The sequence below is a fragment of the Prosopis cineraria genome, unplaced genomic scaffold, assembly GCF_029017545.1.
Source record: "Prosopis cineraria cultivar Desert tree isolate PC_DT_omini unplaced genomic scaffold, ASM2901754v1 PC10, whole genome shotgun sequence".
NCBI lineage: Eukaryota > Viridiplantae > Streptophyta > Magnoliopsida > Fabales > Fabaceae > Prosopis > Prosopis cineraria.
In genome coordinates, this window is record NW_026555341.1 from 11,147,697 (window position 1) to 11,169,277 (window position 21,581).

The 21,581-nt window shown below is 28.9% G+C and overlaps 2 protein-coding genes across 2 annotated transcripts; both read right to left on the bottom strand.

Annotated features, from left to right (window-relative positions):
* Positions 1-120: 120 nt before the first annotated feature.
* LOC129322845 (uncharacterized) lies at positions 121-2,429 on the bottom strand. The gene is made up of 4 exons (XM_054969277.1): positions 2,261-2,429; positions 920-1,091; positions 690-806; positions 121-470 (listed from the first exon to the last, which is right to left on the bottom strand). The coding sequence occupies exons 1-4, from the start codon at positions 2,371-2,373 to the stop codon at positions 357-359; spliced, it is 516 nt and encodes a 171-aa protein (XP_054825252.1). The 5' UTR covers positions 2,374-2,429; the 3' UTR covers positions 121-356.
* A 1,133-nt stretch (positions 2,430-3,562) lies between these two features.
* Positions 3,563-8,492, bottom strand: LOC129321697 (O-fucosyltransferase 39-like). Its single transcript, XM_054967574.1, has 10 exons — positions 8,044-8,492; positions 7,345-7,407; positions 7,157-7,238; positions 6,940-7,010; positions 6,761-6,849; positions 6,463-6,666; positions 5,297-5,561; positions 4,529-4,756; positions 4,226-4,423; positions 3,563-4,032 (listed from the first exon to the last, which is right to left on the bottom strand). Exons 1-10 carry the CDS (start codon positions 8,176-8,178, stop codon positions 3,796-3,798), a joined length of 1,572 nt encoding a protein of 523 aa, XP_054823549.1. The 5' UTR covers positions 8,179-8,492; the 3' UTR covers positions 3,563-3,795.
* Between the last annotated feature and the right edge of the window lie 13,089 nt (positions 8,493-21,581).

A 21,581-nucleotide genomic window follows, 5' to 3' on the forward strand; every position in this document is an offset into this window, starting at 1 on the left:
ATATTTATCAGCTTTTTGTCCAGAGGCTGAACATGGTCAATTCTCGGAACTCCAACAATCTCCTTCAGTAACCACTCCATTTATTAAAAAAAAAAAAAAGCTACATGTTTTACCTAAATATTTGCGAAGAAACTTGTAGCCAGCATTGTTAATTATTTTACCATATTAATTGCAACATTGTCCATCTCCCTATAAGCAACAAGGCATATTTGTATGTTGGAAAATGCTTACAAATGAATCAGGTTCAATTATTACAAGTTTACCATAGTCAACATTGCTCCAACCAGAATCTCCCCACTGATAAACCTAATTTTATATCTAGAACAACACAAGCTCTTGACGCAACATTCATTTCATTAGCTACTGCTTGATGAGCCTGAGTTTCGAGAAAACTGTGACAATCCGTTCCTCAAGGCTGCAAGGTTTACTCCATTGCCGACCAGAATGCTTGTCACACCCATTTTGGAAACCTGTGCATACATCAGATGGATCAAAAGAAATTCATGAACCTCACCATAGAATCAGCTCTTTCTATTAAAAAAAATATATATTTTTGTTTCTTGAATCCCAAGTGAATACATCCTACATAGATGTCTCAATGATTTGACAACCGAACACAGAACAAGATTCACTGCCCTGAAAGCAAATTTAAAGCAAAAAAGATTGATAGAAATAGGGAAACTATTTACTGCTCCAATGTTCCGATCCTCGTCATCAAAGAATAGCATTGAGCTGTGAGGAACCCCAGTTTTTCTATGAATTCTCTGAAAATGATCTGTTTTATGAGTCCAACTAGAGAAAATTTCCTGCAAGAAGACATCCATATAAATAAGTAAAAGATAGACGTAAGGTGAGAACATCACTTGATCACATCCAAATGACAGAATGTTTCAAAAGCGCAACTTAGTCATCTGCTCACCTGCGCCACAAACATAGACTGCATGCCCAGCTTGTCAAGAAATGTTTTAGCTATATGAGAAGTCGGAGATCTAGAAGCAATTGCCACATCTATCCCCTTCTCCTTAAGTGCATACAATATTCCTCTTGCTTGTGGATAAAGGTAAGGGGTGTCATCTTCATAATAGCACTCGCTGACAAAATACTTAAAAAAAACTAAGTACCATGGACAACTGAGACAATATTAAATCAAAATCGTATATGATCTATAGGGGCCAAAAAAAAAAGGACTAATTGGTTCAACTTTCCTGGATTCTATAGGTAAACTTGTATATTTTGAATAATATTACACCTTTGAGGTATGATTCGCACATGTTTGCTCACAAGTAAGCAATTCAACATATTCAAAATGGAAATTAAGAACTAAGAACAACTCATAAGACATAATTAATAAAAAAAACTCATGAAAGTCCATAAACATCTTAGTGAATATTCCCTCCCATCCTAAATATAGGAGTTAGTTCAGGGGTTTTCTTTTTCAGTCCTAAATGTAAGACCTCAATCTGCTTAGTCTCCCAAATTCATAATTTTCCCCAAACTATCCCATTTATTACACATCTTAAAGGGGGGTTTCCATCAATAGGAATAGTTTATGATGTAAATGATTAAAAGGATATTTTAGGAAAACCAACACACATTTTTTTACAAATAATTAACTCAAGTAACCTTCTTAATCATTGTAAATTAGTTATCTACCTCCTAAATTTAGGACCAAAGGCAGGTGATATTCTATTGTTTTATTTGTTTCCACAATATATACATATAGTTTTATAATACTACTCTTCTGCGAGCTTCAGGTCAAAAAAAAAAAAAACAAGAAGAAGAAGAACAAAAAAGAAAGAAGCTGAGCGTACTACCAACATCAAGAAATATTGAGAAATCAATGACCAGACCCGCCTTAATATTACAACAAGGACAATTCTAAACGAAGTAAACAATTTTGGTCTTTTGCCTATAAACCATATAATGATTTCATTTCATTTCAATGATAGACGACTCTCAATCAATACAATAAATATCTTTCCAATTCCACTCGAAAAGGATCCAAATTCGTAGGGTAGAACCAGATTCAGCAGGAAAAAACTGTCATGAACAAGGAAATTATTCGAAAGCAAACATCTAGTATTCATTTCCTCCTTCCGCCTTTCCTAGAATAACCAAAAGTCCAATTTCTGTTGTTTAATACGTAATTGCTTCCATGCCCATGCAATAAATAAACGTGTAGAGGCGAAAAAAAGTTCAGAAATTTGATCGAATGTTAATATCATAGTAAATCAATCGAGAGGGACAAATGAGAGAATACCAATAGAAAGGCCAAAGTGTGTAATCGAGATCGAAGACGACAAGACGGGGAAGATTCTGGAAAAGTCCAATTATCTGCAGCGCCTCCTTCTTCACAGTCTCGTCGTCTCCCATCTCGTTCTCGGCGTGCTTCTTTCAGGCCATGGTTCCCCACCAAAACCCGCCGAGTGTGGCTATGCTTTTAAACCGGACTTTTTTTGGCATCGTTTTTTATTCTTTTTTTTTTTTGGAAAAGCATTTCTTTTTGGGAGAATTTGGAAGGATGACAATAAAATTTTTCAAATTCTATAAAACATAATTCATAATTTAATCTGTGAAAATGTTATAATTTTATTAAAATATTTAAAAAAATTGTGTTAATAAATTTTAAAATGAAAAAATCATTTTATTCTTTATTAAAAATAATAAGTTTCAATCACAACTTTTATTAACGAATAATAATTTTGATTCTGTATATTGTAAAAATTGAATAAAAAATCATAACTTATTAAATATAAATTTTATAATTGAAAAATATCTCAATCATAATTTTTATTTAAAAAATAATAATTTTTATTTTATGAATCATAAGAGTTAAATAAAAAATTATAATTTATCAACTATAATTTTAATTATTAAAAAACAGGTTCTCAAAGTCATAAACTCCAATCATAATTTTTATTCAATAAATGACAAAAATTAAAAAAAATTATAATTTATTAATTAGAATAATAATTTTTTTAATTTAAAATTTATTGACATAGATTATGACATTATGAGAAATTATATTTTTATTTATATAATTTAAAAAAATTTATTAATTTTTTTTTGGCCCCCCTTTTGTTTCACGACCAAATCAGACTTGTACGGTGTGTCCCACATATGATAATAGAACAACCCTTCCTGCATGTGCCAGGGATTTGCTGGCTCAAAAAAAAAAGTGTGAAAATGACATACTAATTACAGACAGTTAAGGTTCTTGAATCTTTTGAAATTTCAAAAAATGACCATAGTTTTTAACTGAAATCAAAAAATTCTTATTTAATTTTTTCAATGTTCATATTTTATATTTTCAGTACTGATTTTTCATATATCCAATCGTCATCTTTAACATTTTCTGTGCTCAGTTTTTTAGATTGGGAAAAAAAAAATTAAAGATGAATGGTAAGAGATAATCAGTGCTGCCAGAAACCTACTCCTTGAGGAAAACCTATCCTTACGCTATATAGCATGGCGGGAATGATTTTACAGTTTTACTATTCACATGGTTTTCCGACTTCATGATGTTACTAGCCGAAGGGGGGGGGGCACAGAGAGAGAGAGATCAGGAAATGTGGGAATGAGTTAATGATACTATATAACAATACTGCCCTGGTTATAGCGTAAATCAGATACAAAACAAATAAATATCCCTTCACAATACAAACCCTCGAGCTCCCTTATCAAGAACATCGTGATCGACCCTCGTGAAAATGGGAGTGTCAATGCTCTTTTTATTTCATCAAGCGACCAGTGTTATAAATAATAATTAAGCCACTGAACTCTAGCACACACAGGCTACTCATCCGTGAGCAACTCGTGTGTGTGTGCTTGACACATGCAATCAGGAGCAGGATATGTGTATATGGACTGTTTTGGCTTTCTCAACCTGATTTGACCTTGTCTGTTCTGGTGACCTGCCACCACTGCTTGCCGGAACTCCGACCAACCGATATTTTTATTCATGAAGAGTTGACCCATCAATGCCATGTTTGGTCTAATGGTCTTTAAATTCAAGTAAGTTCGGTGTCCAACCTGTCAGCATCACAACATTGATCATCATCTACCATCATAGCCTATGCTAAATCGTTATAATAAAGTCTATGATATTTAAAATATTAGAACATGTGAATTTTTTCATTCTTAATATAGTCTTTGATCCTAATATGACAGTCATATCAATGAAAGTTTATCTTACATATCTTGAAAAGCATCCAGCACTACTCACCAATGCATTGTGCATATTTCCTGGGGAAGCAGAGATGAAGATGTCACTGTGCATGCCAACATAGTAATCAACAGCTGCCAATAAAGAAGCCTTTCCCTTGATCTGTGAAAGTTCGTCAGCCGAAGCAAGGCTCTTTTTGCTCTCCATCAGAGGAAACAATTGTCTCAGAGTTGAAATCCTTGCTTTCCCACCGTATACCTGGAAAATACAATAACTGCACTTAACAACTGAGAAATCAGAAGTGTCTCATTCTCACATTATCAGGTCAGTATTGAGAGAAACTATAAAGCAAAACTAGTAGACCTTGTGAGAGGCAAGATATAAACGTGTGCTGTTGTCAAATCCTAAAGCTGCTAGCAGCAATCCAATCTCTTCTGGTGTCAATGGACAACGGCCCTGACTCCTCAATTCTTCATCAGTGAACTGTGAATTAAGAACCCTTCCCTGCCAAATCACCTGTCGATACTTCGCAAGAGCCAGTTCTTCAGCTTTGCCTCCACCAAAGTCACAGGCTGAATGCGCCGCCATATCCTACAGGACATTAAAAGCTCGATCAACCAAGTCCAAATGAAGAATTAAGGCATGTAAAAGTTCAGAGTTACAGTGATTCCACAAACCAAAGGATGGATAGAGAGTGAAAAGATTCCTTTTCCTGTCAATTCGGATAGCATTCAAATGGAAGGAAACGTGACGATTTACCTAATGGTAAAGATATTCTATTAATCACGCTAACCAGTGTTTTTGTTTCATTAACTTGCTGCTTGATCATTCAGGAAAGGTTGTCTATCACTTGGATATGAATGCAAAATCAAACACCTCCTCTTATTATTTGAATATATGCAAGTGAAAGTAGGCATATTTATAACTTCCAAGGCTAAAAGCCTAAAAATCTTGCTACGACTATTCATTCACTTATTGCATATTCTTTTTTAAGAAGTGACATGCAACCCAAGCACATGAGGAATGTTCCAAATGTTGCTCCACCATAATAAAGGAAACAAGCAAGGGAAATATTTCAACCCCATGTTGATACTTGATATATGATCATCAACAGATAGGTTAAAGCAATACCTTATCAAATCGTAGGTGAAGCACAACAAATTTCCCTGCCCTTCTCTTATCGCCTGCATCAGTGACCTCTTTGAGGTAGTTGGTTTCTCCAGCAGAGCCTTGAGGATAGCGAAGGCGGCTGATAAGAGCATCTCCAAGTATTCTGATGTGAGGAACAAAATGTAATGCTTGGAAGTTGACTTTACAGCGTAGCCGTTGGATATACATAGGCAAGTTGTCAAATGTCAGACGGTGAGAGAATGGAGCAATTGCAGCAACACCATGACTGCACCAAATAGAAGATTCTAGAATATCAAAAGCTCATAGTATTTTAGACTAATGATGAGCAGAGGACTTTGGGAAGTGGTAAACTGTAAACGAGGTAAGAACTCTAGCCATGTATTATGAACATAATCATGGGCTTCACAAAGGATAATCAGACTAAAATAAGCTTCTTTTAACGCATACCCTCAAGGTAGAGCATAAATGTTAATCATGTCCGGCTACTTAAATGCCATCAAATTTGATGTTTTGCTACATCTCATGCATATGACATGTTATTTGTACCAAATTTTAGGTTGTTAAAATAAATAATTAAAGAAAAATCAACATGCAGGTGCAGCTCACTTGTGACGATGAAAACTAACATAAAAGAGGCCATGATTGGAGCCAATGGTAAAGGCCCAGACTCTGATATCATAAATCTAACAACCAAGATTTGAAGATAAGTTTAGCTACACAAGAAAACATTGATGTAACAATTCATATCTCAGCATCTGAGCCCAAATTACTGAACTCTGAAAATACATATCTTGTTTTTTTTTAATTTTTTTTTTTACTTGAAGCCAAGACAAAGTAATGATAACAACTGAGCAATGAAGGCTTGTGCAATGTGTTTTCAGAGAATAATCAAGTACAGATTATCATAACAGATTTCCAGAGATTATCAGATTGATGATTATACATGGCAAATGCCAAAATGATTGTAACCATATAAAATTTTGTTCTTAACCACACACAAACCCGAAAATATCTCACTGATTGGCAAATATAAAGTGACAGGTTCAGGTAACTACCACCTCTGCAGCACAGGCAAACATTTTCCAGATACCAGTTGGCAGGTGCGTGACCCAGAAACAACTCATTCATTGGCAAATATAAAGTGACAGGTTCAGGTAACTACCAACCTCCGTAGAACAGGCAAAACATTTTTCAGATACCAGTTGGCAGAGGCATGAACAGGAGCATCCTTGATTCTGGTATCTCGTGTAGTAGTAGCATAATACTCCCTCGTGCTCCAAGAGAACTCTTCAGGTAGCTCTCTAACTATAGAAATATCATCTTTTAGTACATCAATGAAGTGATCCACATCAAATATATCCTTGAAGGAGCTGTAGAGAAGACACCAGAATGTACATCATTCACAATCCAAGGGATAAATATAAAAGTGGGGGGGGGGCAAAGAAGGGTGACTCCTGCAAGTACCTTGAATCCCGCCAAACAGGATTAACTTCAAGGTATGGAATAACAAGAGTTGCATTCAGTATCTTCGCAACAACAACTGCATCACATATCTTTAAAGACGCAACATTACAAGTCATCCATTTTTATACATCCATATATGACAACAATGTTGATCTTAATGATATGCTTTAAATTCCTACCCCCATCCTTTGCTGGTTTAACCCTCCGTCAAGAAACGCTTGGATATATCCCTCAGACTTGTCTGGTAATGCTGCTCAGATTTCAAGTACCAGTCACGGAAATATAGCAAGAACTAGTCATAACTTAGTACCAAAGTGTTCTGAGGTTTCTCATTTTAAAAAAGAAAAAAGAAAAACACACAGACAGAAGACTTTGCATCGTAATAATTTGACTCACGTTGTTCACTTCCGCATTCCACACATGATCTCCAGCCTTGGTTTTCCAGAGGAGTCCACTGATCAGAAAGTTGTGATGTTGACTACACATGCAGAGAAAAATGGTAATATATAATATAATAAAGTGGAAGATTTTGCAGAATTCAGTAAATAATTCAAAAATGTATTGGCTGCTGAATCAAGTCTTACAATTTCACGTTCTAAGGCACTCTTGAGTAGACGCAAGTGCCGAGGTTTTATAGCACCCTGTGCCTGCATAAAGGAGGTTTCAAGTTATAAGATACTGCCATTCTGAAACAAAAAGACCAGTTTCACTTTCTGGTAGCAAAATGATGACTGATTTTCTTGAAGGTTATTCTAGCTGTATAAAAAATTCAGCAAATGACAGATATCAATTGGTTAATCAACCTGAGATCTAAAATTTTACTGTCTCATTCTTAGATAAGTTTAATCAACCATTGTACGTCAACAGAATTAAATTAATCAACTTTAAAATACAATTCGGTTTCCTGCTTTCTTGCCGGTAATAAGTTCACCATAACAGCAATTTCTAACGTCAGTTAAAAACACTAAATAAATCTGAAACAAAGAGTTCTCGCGTGAAAGGTGATCAGACTTCAATTTCCGTTATCAAGAGAAAACATAAGAAACAATACACTGGAAATTTCAGAATCCACAAGAAAACTACATACGGTTGGGCTTCAGTTACCAAAAAAAACCCGGGGGGGTATATATTAAAATTGCAAAACAAGACAGAAAAACCAAAACTTCCGGGAGAGTGGGACAGCATGCTCCATATGCATCCAAAAGTAGAAATGGGAGAAAAAATCTGGAGCAGTAAATCGAGCCAATGAAGAGAGGAAACTGAAACAAACATCTATAACATACCGAGTACATTGAAGGCGAGGCATGGCTCAACTGAGTGAATGAACTCGCCAAGAAAACGGTGAAGAACAGCAAGGAAAAGCTAGACAGTACACTATGTCCGTATGGCTGCCAGTGATTCTGGTTCTTGAGCTCCATTTTCACCAGCAGAGCTCGTCCTCGGATCCGCAAAGTGACTTATAGTTGAATGATATTCCAACAGTTACAAGGTAGTGTCATAAATAGGAGAGAATTAAAGGAGGAAGAGAAGAAGGGAAAATATATTAAACAGACCGCATCGTCGTAATAAATTAACAATGAATGTTCCCACTTTCCATGTTTCGGGGACTGTGAAATGAATGTGGGAGGAAAGAGCGAAGGAAAATAAACATGGCGACGAGGCAAGAAAGGGAGAGAAAGACTGGAAGAGAGGGTAAAAGCAGCTCACATGGAGACCAGGCCACCCCACCGAATCGAGTAACGCAGGAAGCGTCTTTATCAGAGGGACCCAGTAGCCAGAAAGACGAAAAATACAAAACGGTATTTTTTACGTCAACGAGGAGAAAGTAGCAAACTCACAGGCTCGCCGCGGTGTTGAAAGCTAATGGCAAATAGGAAACTCACGGGCTTGGATCGAGGCAACGGAGGACGATCTGTTCTTAAAGAAAAAATTAAAAGGGAAAATAGCAATGAGACTTCCATATGAAATTTGTATGAGTTAAGAAATTAATTATTATCAAAATTTGAATAATTACTTATCTATTTAAGTTAGTATTTATTAATAACTATCTATTTATGTTTTAATAATAACAATTCATTTTAAATTAATAATAATACATTTGAATTTTTTTATTTAAATTTTGATAATAATTAATTCTTGATTAATATAAACTTCATAAAGAGATTCTTAATTGCTATTTTCTCAAATTAAAATCTTGTTTTTTAAAAAAATTACATCTTTATTATTGTCCTCTTAAATGAAATAAATATAATACTTAATATTTGATTTATTTAAAAAAATTTATTAGTAATTGTAATGTATTTTTATTAATAAAATTAGCTCTTACTCTGACAAAAAAATTATTTGAATAAAACATGAAATAAATAATAAAATAAGAGTATAATTAAAATATAGAGAGAGAGAGAGCATACCAAACATATTATATTTCAGACCAAGTGGGATTTTTAGGAAATGCCATATTCTGAAAATTAATTCCTTGAGAAGATTGCAAGTTTCATTAATATATATTGGTTGATTATCCCCCCACACACTTATATATATATATATATATATATATATATATATTGTCATTCTCGTTATTTTTCTGCTAATGCTATAGGTTGAGGACAGGATAGATAATCTTAAATTAAGCAAATCAGGTGAGAGCTAGCAAGGTTGTTTAACTATAAGAGTTGCATGTCCTTAAATAACGTTTTAAGATCAAGACTTGATAGCAAAAAGAAAACACATAAAACTTAAAATTTTAATTATAGTAAATAACAACAAAAATCATGGCTTGTTGAAAAATGATTGCTGATATTGAAAAAAGTCAAAAATCCAATATATATGCATAAAATTCAGAAGACTATTTATGGTTTTAAAGAACAGGACAACCTTTCGCCACAAGTAAATGTTTGGAAATGAACGTATGTACATGTGATGGCAGTTATTTGGATGATCAAAAGTATTATATTTTTATTTTGTATAACATATATATGCGGTGCATTTGAAATTGAAATTATTTTTATTCCAAAATAAAATTAATAATGTTGCAGGTTAAAATTTTGAAAATGCCTATAAAAATAAAATAGTTTTTATAAACAATGCTATTATTTGAAGCCACTGTTGCGTTAGATTAAAATATACTCACTTCCTTCTTTTTATTTTATTAAAATTACATATACATCTTCTCTATTTTTTGAATGGATACTGAAATTTCATTACTCGGATACATTCTAGATTGTAACAAAATAATCTCTTTACTTTCAAAACATATACCTTTTCTTATGAAATTTCAAAACATATACTTTAATCCAATTCTTAATAGGGTTTTTTGATATATAATCCATATTATAAGATCAAACTAAGCAAACAGTTAAACATTTGTTATATTTTATATTATGATCGATTTGTTATATTTGTCAATTATATAACCATTGTATATCAATGATAAACTTTTGTAAATTTTTAAATTTTTAATAATAAATTTTTTTATATCAATAATAATCTTTTGTATATCAATGTGAATTGACCATATTCAAAATTTTAAAATTTTGGTTCATATTTTTTATATACAAGATTTTTTTTGGCCAATAAGCCAATTTGTCTTTCTTGATACTATTAGGAATATTCTGTTAAATATTTTTTAAAAAATCATTTGTAATTATGTTAAAAAATTTAAAGTATTAATTTTCCCTTCTATTCTAATTGTATACTCTTTCTCCGTTATTTAAGAAACTTTAAATAACTAAGTATGAGAATATTTAAATAAATAATTTAAAAATTATATTAAAATTATAAAATTTAAAGAAAATTTATGAAAAATTATATTCACTAATTTATCTCTTATTATATTAAATACCTATTGTATTAAGTGTTTTGTACATAGATATTTGAAATATTGTTTGAACAAACTTATATATTTAAGTGTTTGAAAAAATGTTAAATAAATAAGTTTACATAACTAATAATCTTAAAATATGAAAAAAAATGTAACATTTTGGCCTAACATATGTAATTTAATAGTCAACTGATGATTGTGTGAATAAAAAATGAAACCTTAAAATTAGAAGTGATATTATTCGTGTTTTGCACCTATTGATTTTAAGGATATTGATATGTATTTTAAAAATAAAAGAGAGGAATACATAATTAAAGTAAAATACAGAGATTGTAAATTTTTTTTTATAAGCAGATTGTAAATGTATTTTACTCATGATATAATTGAATGAAAGCCGAGAAATGGACACCCACATCCTACTAATGCGCTAGCACTATTATCTTATTCACGATTCGCTTTTAACATGTTACGCTGGAAGTAAAGAAAATATTAAAACTTGTTAATTCTTTTTAAAAATTAAAAAAAATTAATTTGTATTATTTTTAAATGTATATATTAATAATATATATGACCAAAAAAATTTAGAACAAAAACATATCTTATAAATTTTTCTCTCCCTTCTTTATATATAAGACCAGAAAGAATGTAAAGGATGCATCCTTTTTATGGTCAAGGGAGATAACACGGCCGGCTCATTATGAGAAGGACAGGCTCTGTTAGAGGGAATCTTTTTTAAAAAAAAAAAAATCTGTTTTAATCCTCCGAATAGGTCAGATTTTTTTGGTATATATGATAGAAGATGATTGAGCCAACCACTGTTTTTAGAAAATAATTAATCAGGGAAGATGACTGGCTCCTTGAGCAACATAAATAATATTTCGATTAATGTGTGTGTGTATTGGAAACCTTTAGCCACAAGTAAATGTTTGGAAATGAACATAAGTACATGTGATGGCACTTGGAACTAGGGTATAAAAGATAAGGAAAATGAAATATATATAATTGATCAAGAGTAAATTATAAAATTATTATATACATACTTTGTATTTTGTACCATAAAAAGATTTTTAAGACTATCTTAATATGTGTGTGTATAAGTTTTAATGGTAAATATTTACATTAGTAAATTTATAATATCTAAATTAGCAAGTATGGTTCATCTAGAGCTAACAATTCAAGTAGGTATATCGAGCTATCTATTTAGTCCCCTCTTTTGGTGGAAGTTGAGTTTTAATAATTGAGGTTTTTTAGCTTAAAAAAATAAAAATACTTTTAAACCCTATATTTATATGCCTAAAAGAAAGGACTCAAATTACTTGTTTAAGTTTTTTTTTTTTTCTAATTTCCAAACAGAACTTCCTATACCTATAAAAAAAATTCTCTTCAGATCCTTAAAAAACAATTCTTATACAAGTATATAAACAAATTAGACTAGTTCCAAATGTATATTTAAATGTGCACTTTTATGTTCACCGAATATTTTAGGTGTTTGATATGTTTCACTAACAAATAAACATGTAAATAAACTGAGCTACTCCCTCCATTAAAAAATATAAAGTTTTTTTAATTAAATATTACTATCCAATAAAATAGTTACTTATTTTCAAACTAATCGTATATTTTTATATTTACCTCTATTAAACACCTTACAATAAATATAAAGTCATTTATCAATAAGAGCACTTTAAAAAAAAAACAATGATTATACCTCAAAAGATTAAAAATGCCTTACATTTTTAAAAATTTAACTTTTCAAAAAATACTTTACATTTTTTAATACAAGAAGTATTAATTATTTCACAAAAATTAAATCAGGAGAAATATTGTTTATAAAATATAACCAATTTGTAAATGTATGATAATATTTTATTGTGGTGCTCACCACATTAGCCTTGATTTTTGAATCCAGCAACCATACCTTATACACTTTCAAATTGACACATTAGATATTTATTTTTTATTTTTTAGAGTTTGGATATATATTATGATAGTATAAAATTAAAAAAAAAATATTCTATCTTTCAGGCCACCTAAATATCTTCTATTGTCCAGTATCCTAGGTAATTTGAAAATATTATCACTTTCCATTTAAATTAATCCAAACTCTTATTAAGTAACACAGTTATTACTAACAACAATCTTATAGATACTTTGAAGATATTTTTATTATATTTATTTAACACAATTTCATATTTCAAGACTCAAATACCAAAATGAATTGCATTGGGTGCTCATCGCACCGCTTGCTCATCAAGACTAGAAGCAATCTCAACCCTCAATTTTAGTTCAAATTGATCTCTACTATCCATTTAAATTAATTTTTAAATATTTTTAATAATATATTTGTTAATATAAAAATTTTAAAATTTTAATAAATATATTCATTATCAATTTGATCAGTTCAAATTTAATTTAGTAGTCTAATTTAATATTTAAAATTTTATAATTTTATAATTTAATTGCCCAAATGAACTTTAGACAGTCTAAATATAATTTAAATAATCTAATTTAATATTAAAAAATTTATAAATTTTATAAATTAATTATTTAAATATATTTTAAATAGTTTAGATTTAATATTAAATTTTTTATATTTTTTATTTTAATAAATATAATATTAAAAATATTTAAAAATTAATTTAAATGAATGACAAAGTTGAAATAAAAGGTTAGGATTGTTTCAGACCCTGATAATCACAGCACCGAATGCGGACGCATGCCCCAAAACAAGCTGGTTCAGAGATTCATCCGCCAGTTAAATCATGCAACAACAAGCATGTGATGGCGTGATGCTCGTGGCGGTGATAATAAACACGGAAATTTGACCAATGACAGAGAGATGACAAAACCCACTGTGTGACAGCCACTTGTCGCTGTGAGGGACTCACTTGTTAGAAGGCACATTTTGGTACCATCCAGTTTATTTATTCACTGCATGAAAATGATAGACTCTGCAAGACTGACCTATTTCAAATAAAAAGTAAAGTTGATTGTTTTGACATTTTTTCTCCCTCAAATCCAACAGACTTTGCCCCCTAGTCTTTGGTGAAATTCACTCTAAAAATCAATACGGAAAAAATTTAAATATAAAAAAGTCACATGAAATTATAAAGTTACTTTAAAATCTTATCCCCTCATCCGAATTGTCAATTTACCATATTAAAGTTGTCAGTTATTATTAAATAATTATTAAATGTTAGTAGTGTTTTTCATATCACAACTGAGCAATAATGATTAACAATTATCTAATCGTAACTGGCAATTTCAATAAAAGACATGGAATTTCATAATAATTTTATGATTTTGTAGGATTTTACATTGATTTTTCCTATACTTTAAATACATGGAGTGCACCTTTTTCTCCTCTTAATATTTCAGCTTGTAGTTAGTAAGATATGTCTCATAACAATTTCTCAATTAGCTTTTTAAAATTTTAACATGTAATTTAAAAATTGCAACTAATATATCAGAATTTTCTTACATTTCACAATGGTCAATTACTATTAATTTATTTTACAAATTAATATTATCTTGTACTTTTTATATGAATAATATAGATAATAATAAGTAACAACTAACGTTATCTTGGAACTACTACTTTTTTTGAAGAAAAGGCTTTGAAGAACCATTCAAAAGATAAAGGAAACCTATATCATACTTATCAAAATCTAACCACTAGCTCCCTAAGTCCCCACAGCCTGATGGATTAATAATAGTAGACAAAAATTACTGAAGGACATTAAATTTGATTTCACTTATAGAAAAAATTGAATCAACTTATCTTATATTTTAGGACATGAGTGATGTAATAAAAAAAGAAAACAAAACAAACTAATTATCAATATTATGAATGGATTTGACAAACTAGTAAGTGATCAAAGGTAATATTTCAATCTTTCAAAATAATTAACTCTTCAATTGACTCTCCCGAAGTTCTTCATGGGATTTCTTGCCTTATTGTTAGTGTTAATTTTTATTTATTACATCAGTAGTAAAGTCATATTAACAACCATCACATTGTTGAATCCTTCTTCATTCTCAACATAATCTGAGATCATCAAGTATTTCTTCCCACAGTTTTGCACTGGTGCTAGTCATCATGTTTTCAAGTTAGCCTCTTCACTACCCTTTGATATAGTTTTCAAGCTAATTTATCCCCTCGTGATTCTTCACCACATAATGCAGATTCCCCAAGTAGTTAGAGAATGTTGTCTTGATTTTTAAAAAAGACAGATAATTATAAACAATTTTTAAGGAAAAAAAAGTAACACGTCGAAAGAGATGAATGGAGTGAATGATCACGCAAGGAAAAAAGAATAGTTTTCCTCCAAAAGAAGGGTTGTGATGGATGAATAAAGGTTTAAGGTGTATTTTTATTTTTAAAGTATTTTTTAAGGGACACCTATCATCCTAATATTTTGTTAGAATAATTTTACTCTTAAAGTTATTAAAATATAATATTTTTTTATTTTTATCAAATTTTTAATATTGGCTGTCAAAAAATTTAATAGAAATGATAAAAATATTTTGTTTTAATAATTTTAAAGATAAAAATATTTTAATAAAAATATTAAAATATTATGTGCTCCTTAAAAAACTACTTCAAAAACAAAAAAAGGCAGGTCAGTTAATTTGTCTAATAGAAGAAATGATTAAAATGTCAAGTCACTTTAATTTACTTTCATAAAAAAGAGAAAGGTAAGGTTCTCTTGTTGTGTGTGAAAGATGCTTTAACAAGCATCAGTGGATCGCTTTTTGTGTGTGTGTGAATGTAACCTTAACAAATAACAGAGAACGAGGTGTGTCCAGCATCGAGTGCTGGCATGTTGACTCACGAAGAAAGCCACTAATTGTTGATATACTCGTTGCATCTTACTTGTCCCACTTTATAAAAAAAACATTAATTAAAATTACATATCTTAAAAAAAAACAACTAAATATAAGTTATGATTTTATTTTTTAAAATAAAAATATAAATTTTTAAAATATTCTTCACTTACTAAACTTAAAGCGAGAGAGATAATACAATAAAAAAAAGGATAATATTAAAAATATATATAATAAAATGTTATTTTTTTTAAACTGTCTTATAATTTAAAACTTTGAGTCACCTCTAAAATTATTTTATCAACTGAGATGGAGGGAAAAATTTAGAGGTTGGTTTTTATCTAAATTTAAAATATAAATTCATGTTCTCTAAAATTTATAATCTTCACATAAATCAATGGAATTAGTTTTCAATGCAAATGATTAAAAGGGATATTTTAAGAAAACCAAAATGATATTTACTTAAAAAATATAAAGCAATTTTTACTGAATCTCACCTCAATAAAATAGTTAATTATTAAAAAAATATATTTATAAGTCCTTACAATTTTATTTAATTTTAAATTAAGTTCTTATAATTTATTTTATTTTAATTGAGCTCTTATAAGTTAATTGATTAAATTTTTAATCCTACAAGTTAAAGTCCTTAAATTTTTTCTTAACAAAATAAAATTAAGAACTTTATATTTTTATTCAATGATTATATAACTTTAGAATTAATCACGTAATTTTTATTACTCAAAATTTATATAAGTAGGCTGCCTTTTGAATATTTTTTTATACATAAATAATTTTCATGAAAAAATTAATAAAACATGAACAGTGCTTTAAATCAATTGTTTTTTTTGGGTAAAAGCATTAAATTAAATTTTTTGCAAACTGCAAGATTGTTTTAATTATAACGGCTCAATTAAAAACGAAATAAAATACAAAGAGTTGATTTAAAATTGCATGAAACTGTGAAGACTACATTTATATTATTTTTTAATTATGTTTAAATTAACATTATCTTTTTATATTTATCATTATTTAATAGAGTGTTTCAAATATAAAGTGATTTATTTATAATAAATAATTTTTTTAAAAAATATTAATTATACATTAAAATATTAAAAATATTTTATATTTTTTTATAAAAAGAATATTATTTTATAAGTAGTTTAACTTAAGTAATTTTTTTAATCTTTATGAATAAATTGTCAAACTCCTACATTTAAAATTGCAGAGTGAAGGTGAGCAGGAGACAGGATGTTGTTATATGTCTGTTTGGTGGTGGGAAGATGCAGTAAATAGCGGCATTTGATTGTCCTTACCAACCTCAGCCTCCTCAAATCATTTCCATTCTATATTTCTATTTATCCTTTCTTTCTTCTTTTTTGTCCTCATCAATCCCAAGGGCCAAACAGATTTTGGCTTCAAAATTAATGCGTGAAGCAGCGTGCTGTTAGCTCAGAAAACGATGTAATATCACACTGCTCTAGTGCTCCTTCTTTATATTTTGAAAAAATTTCTCAACCCTAAAATAAATATTTTAAGTAAATTAAAATTTTATTAAATACATTAATTTTAATATTATTTTTTTATATAATTAATTTTTATCTTTTTTTCAATGTATTAAATAATAAGTATTTTTAAAATTTTATTTTTTTATTTTAAAAAGATAAGATTGTTAAGTATATTTCATAAGGTTTATTAATATATGAGATTTTATTTAAAAGTGACTTATAATTTAAGACGAAAGAAGTATATGTTTTTCTATTACCTCAAAAAATGAGTTAGTTAATTATTTTTAAATTTATGCTATCTATTTATATTTATTTATATTTAATGAAGTGTCTCAATTAAAAAAAACCTTATTATTAATCAGTAATTACAACTTTGATTAAATTTTTTTGAGAAAAATCTTATTAATTATAAATTAAAAGATCTAAAATGTCTTATATTTTTTAGTATGATATTAAAAAACTTATAATGTTGACTAAAGGAGTATTTTTTTTTTCTTTTTCACTCTTGCAGTCTTGCGTGATGGAATGTACTTTCTCTAAATTCTCTTTCCTTTTTTGCTCAAATAGCAATTCCATTAATTAAAATCTAAGCTGATGGCCATTAATTGGAAGAAAGGTTGTAAAAGCGACCATTATTGAAAGTAGAAATTATTGTCGTAAATGTGTGTGTGTCAAAAGAAATATGCCTAAATGAAAGGGCTTCTAGTATATAAATACTAAAAAAATGAAATGGGTTAGTAAAATAAGTTTGGAGGAGAAGTAGACTTGCATGCACAAAATAAGCTAACTTAGAGCAATTGTAATTGAAAACAGTGGATTCGCCCCTTACGTGCGAGTTCAAGAGATATTGATTCCTTTTACTAGATTATTTTTGCAAAAAATAAATAATTATTTATTTAAGTGAGCTTATTAGAAAACCTTATTTTTTGACTGATTCAAATTTAAATTTGAACCTCAACTATTTTAGCCTTTTAACAGATTATTAAGTGGATTTATATTAATCAAATCCATTATATGTTTTCCCCCAACAGCTCTAGGAGTTATGTGTGTGTAACTGAGGATTTATGCTAGTCTATGAGTGCGTAATTAAGGCTTAATGGTCCTTTATTTTGGTGATTGAATGCCCAACGTTCATGTTCAAGATCTTCACCTATATATAGGCATGCATGCTTCAATTGGTGTTGTTTGTCATAATAATAAGGGCAATTTTGTTCGGGGCTTTGCTGATAAAATTAAGTCAATTTCTGCTTTCATGTCTAAGGCTCTTGCTCGCTATTGAGCTCTCATGTTGGCTCAAAATTTAAATAATGCAAAAATTATTTTTGAGAGTGACTACCTTACTCTTATCACTTGTCTTTAAAAAGCTAACCAATGTGAGTGATTGGATGTGCAGAGGTATTGTTGAAGACATCATGGCTCTCTTAGCATGTAATACTAGGTTTTTTATTTTCTTTGTTCGTTGCAAAGGTAACTTTATAGCTGATCACCTCACCGCTTTTGCTTATAAGACTATAAATTTGATAGGGTAGGTGAAAACACCATCACTTTCTTTATCTCTTATTCTAGCAATGGATGTGAAAGAGCTCTCCCTCTTTTGCAATGGACCTAACACCTCCAGCTATTTAGAATGTTGATGGCTAAGTGTTTTCTTTGCTTTTGTTCCATTTGTTTCATTAATTTTGTTCTCTTTCAAACTTGTTCTGTTTTTATTGCACTTCTATATCTCTGCTTTTGCTTTTAGTAATAGTATCTAGTCTCTATTGGCTAAAAAAAATTTCTTTAAAATGGTGTTTGGATAAGTGAATTTTGTATTTAAAATCTCACATTTAAAATACATATATTTCAAATTTCCATACATACAAGTAATTTCAAATTCATAAATTTTTAAGTAATTCGATAAGAGATTTGATTCAAATTCAAATTTAAATTCATATATATCCTAAATATAGCATAAATGTATTTGTATTTGATACTTGTGCCTTGGAATACATGGGGGATTAAGCAAAATAGCTATTGAAAGAACAAAAAGTAGAATACCTGTACGCTTTCATTGACAATTTTTGTGAAAAAGAAAAGAAAAGATAGAGTAATCGGTTCATTGCCACCATGTTTTTTATTTTCTTTTGGCAACAGTTATTGCCAACATGTTTTGGGCCTGGAGCTATTGCCAACTTATTGCATGACCTAATCAAAGACGAAGCTAGAACTAAAGAATGGGCAAATATGGGCTCCATGTGGCTTACATTTTCTGGTCCAACTTTGATTTACTTCGAGTGCATGGATCATGATCCGCTTTCAATCCAAAAAACTATATTAAGCGTTTGTATCTATCTATCTACAAATACATACATACATACATACATACATATATATATTTTAAAGCATTCAAATTCTCCTCCTGTCTAGTTGTTAATACAAATTTAATGTTAAATCTAACAATTATTGATTTAGATATCAAATCTAAGTTACCAAGTAAATAAATTATTGATTAAGACAACAAATGAATAAACTAAGTGTTAACTTCTACATTGTATGATAGAGACTGAATTTGATTATTTAAAAATATATGCGCAAAGGATAACGTTTGTCAGCTTATATATATATATATATATATATTTTTTTTTTTTTGGGACCAGTGGTCAGCTAATAAATTACTGGACCGAAAATATATTTAAGGCCAATATTTTTCCCCCATATATACAAGAGGCCAATATTGTTGAAAATTTGATCCCGCAATCTGATGCAGGCCACATGATCTGCACACACACACACACACGTGTTTGCTAGGTTACCATCGTTTTCGGGCCACATGGTCTACCTATGCAGTCCATGCATACCTGTTTTTTGGGTAAATAAATAATAATACGCCCGCCAGCATGGAGTTTGAACTTTGAAGTGTGTTTAATTTATAACTAGTTGTTTAACTATTAAATGTGCTTAAAATGCTTTTTTCCTGTACTGGAATCTCGACAATCATAGTTTTTATTTATAGGAGATATTATCATTTTTAGTTTATTTTTTATATAAGTAAAATAACTTTTTTAATAAATATTTATGATAAATTTTTAAAATTATCTTTCATAGTTTTATCATTCATAATTATAAGAAATACTGATTAATGAAAATTTAATTAACACAATAATAAAGGATATTTTAATCTACTTTTTTATTTTCAAACATAATTAATGTAGTTAATTAATTTTTTTAAATTTTGTAACACAGTTCTGTTTTTTTTTTTTACAAATAGAAACGAAGGGAGTATTTTGATATGTATTCCCTTCATATCAAAATATAAGACAGTGATAACTAATTCACTATTATCAAAAAAATTTTAATTGAAATCTTAATTTTTTTAAAAAATATATACTCTATATAAGTGCTTTAATAATGATAATTAAAATTTTAATATATTATTTTTTAAAAAAAATAATAAATAAAGTAGATATATAGTTAAAAAATAATTATAAAAATTATTATATGTTTTATATTTTAAACTGAATAAGAATTTTAAAAGATGTTTTACATTATAGTTTAAGGGAGTAGTTCGTTTATTTTTTTACTTTGATTCATATATATTTATCTTTTCCGATTTTACGTGCCAAAGATCTACTAGCCCAGTCAGCAGTGAGCGACGACTAATACACTTTTTCAAAAGGGAAAGTTGTATCGTTCAACATTTGGATCCACGGTTTGCTCAAAAAAAAAAAAAAAAAAAAACCATTTGGATCAACGGGTTATGAATTGGTTTCTCTTAATTAAATATTTTGAGTCACATGTATATAACAGTGGTTAATTTTTTTGGTAGGAAGTATTTTGGCAAACTCTAACTTTACAACAAGCCTGAATAGGGATAAAAAAATAAAAATAAATACAATAATAATTGAAATATTTTATAAATAGGATAATATTAATTTTTTTCATCCTATACATAGGATTAGAGGAGTACACTTTTAATTTTATTTATATTTAAATAAAAAAATTTTAAATTTACATCACAGATTCTTTCATGATTAATGAATTTAAATAAAAATAATATTTAAAAAATAATTAATACCCACCAAATATAAAAATCTTTTGAAAGCACTTAGGGATCCCTCAGAGTTTGTCATTAGTACAATGCAATTTTTTTTTTTACCTGAAATTATTCAATACTCCCTTCGAGATTTTTAAAATCATTTTTATCTTTAAATATAAAAAATTTTTAACATATTTTTTTAATGAATGAATTACATCTTTATTAAATTAAAAAAAATAATTACTTTAAAAAATAAATTTATTTTTTATTTACAGTAATTAAAAACAAAACTAAAATATTAATGTACTTTGAATTAAATAATTAATTTTTATTAATTTACTTGATTCAATTAAAAATATTTTATATATAAAATAGAAGGAATACACAACCTTTTTTTTTTTTGAGCTAAAGGTCATGAATAAATTATGTTAATTGATAAAATGAGTTATATCAACATATAAAAAATTACAACAATCAAGCAGGTATAAAAAAATAAACATATAAATTATTGGTTGGAGTTTTATAAAATAATCAATTCACACATTTGCTACGAATGTTAAAAAACTAGCTACATATTATTGAGAATCATTAAAAATAAAAAGGAAACTTCTTCTTCTTCTTCTTTTTTTTTGTTTTTTGTTTTTTGTCTTTTGT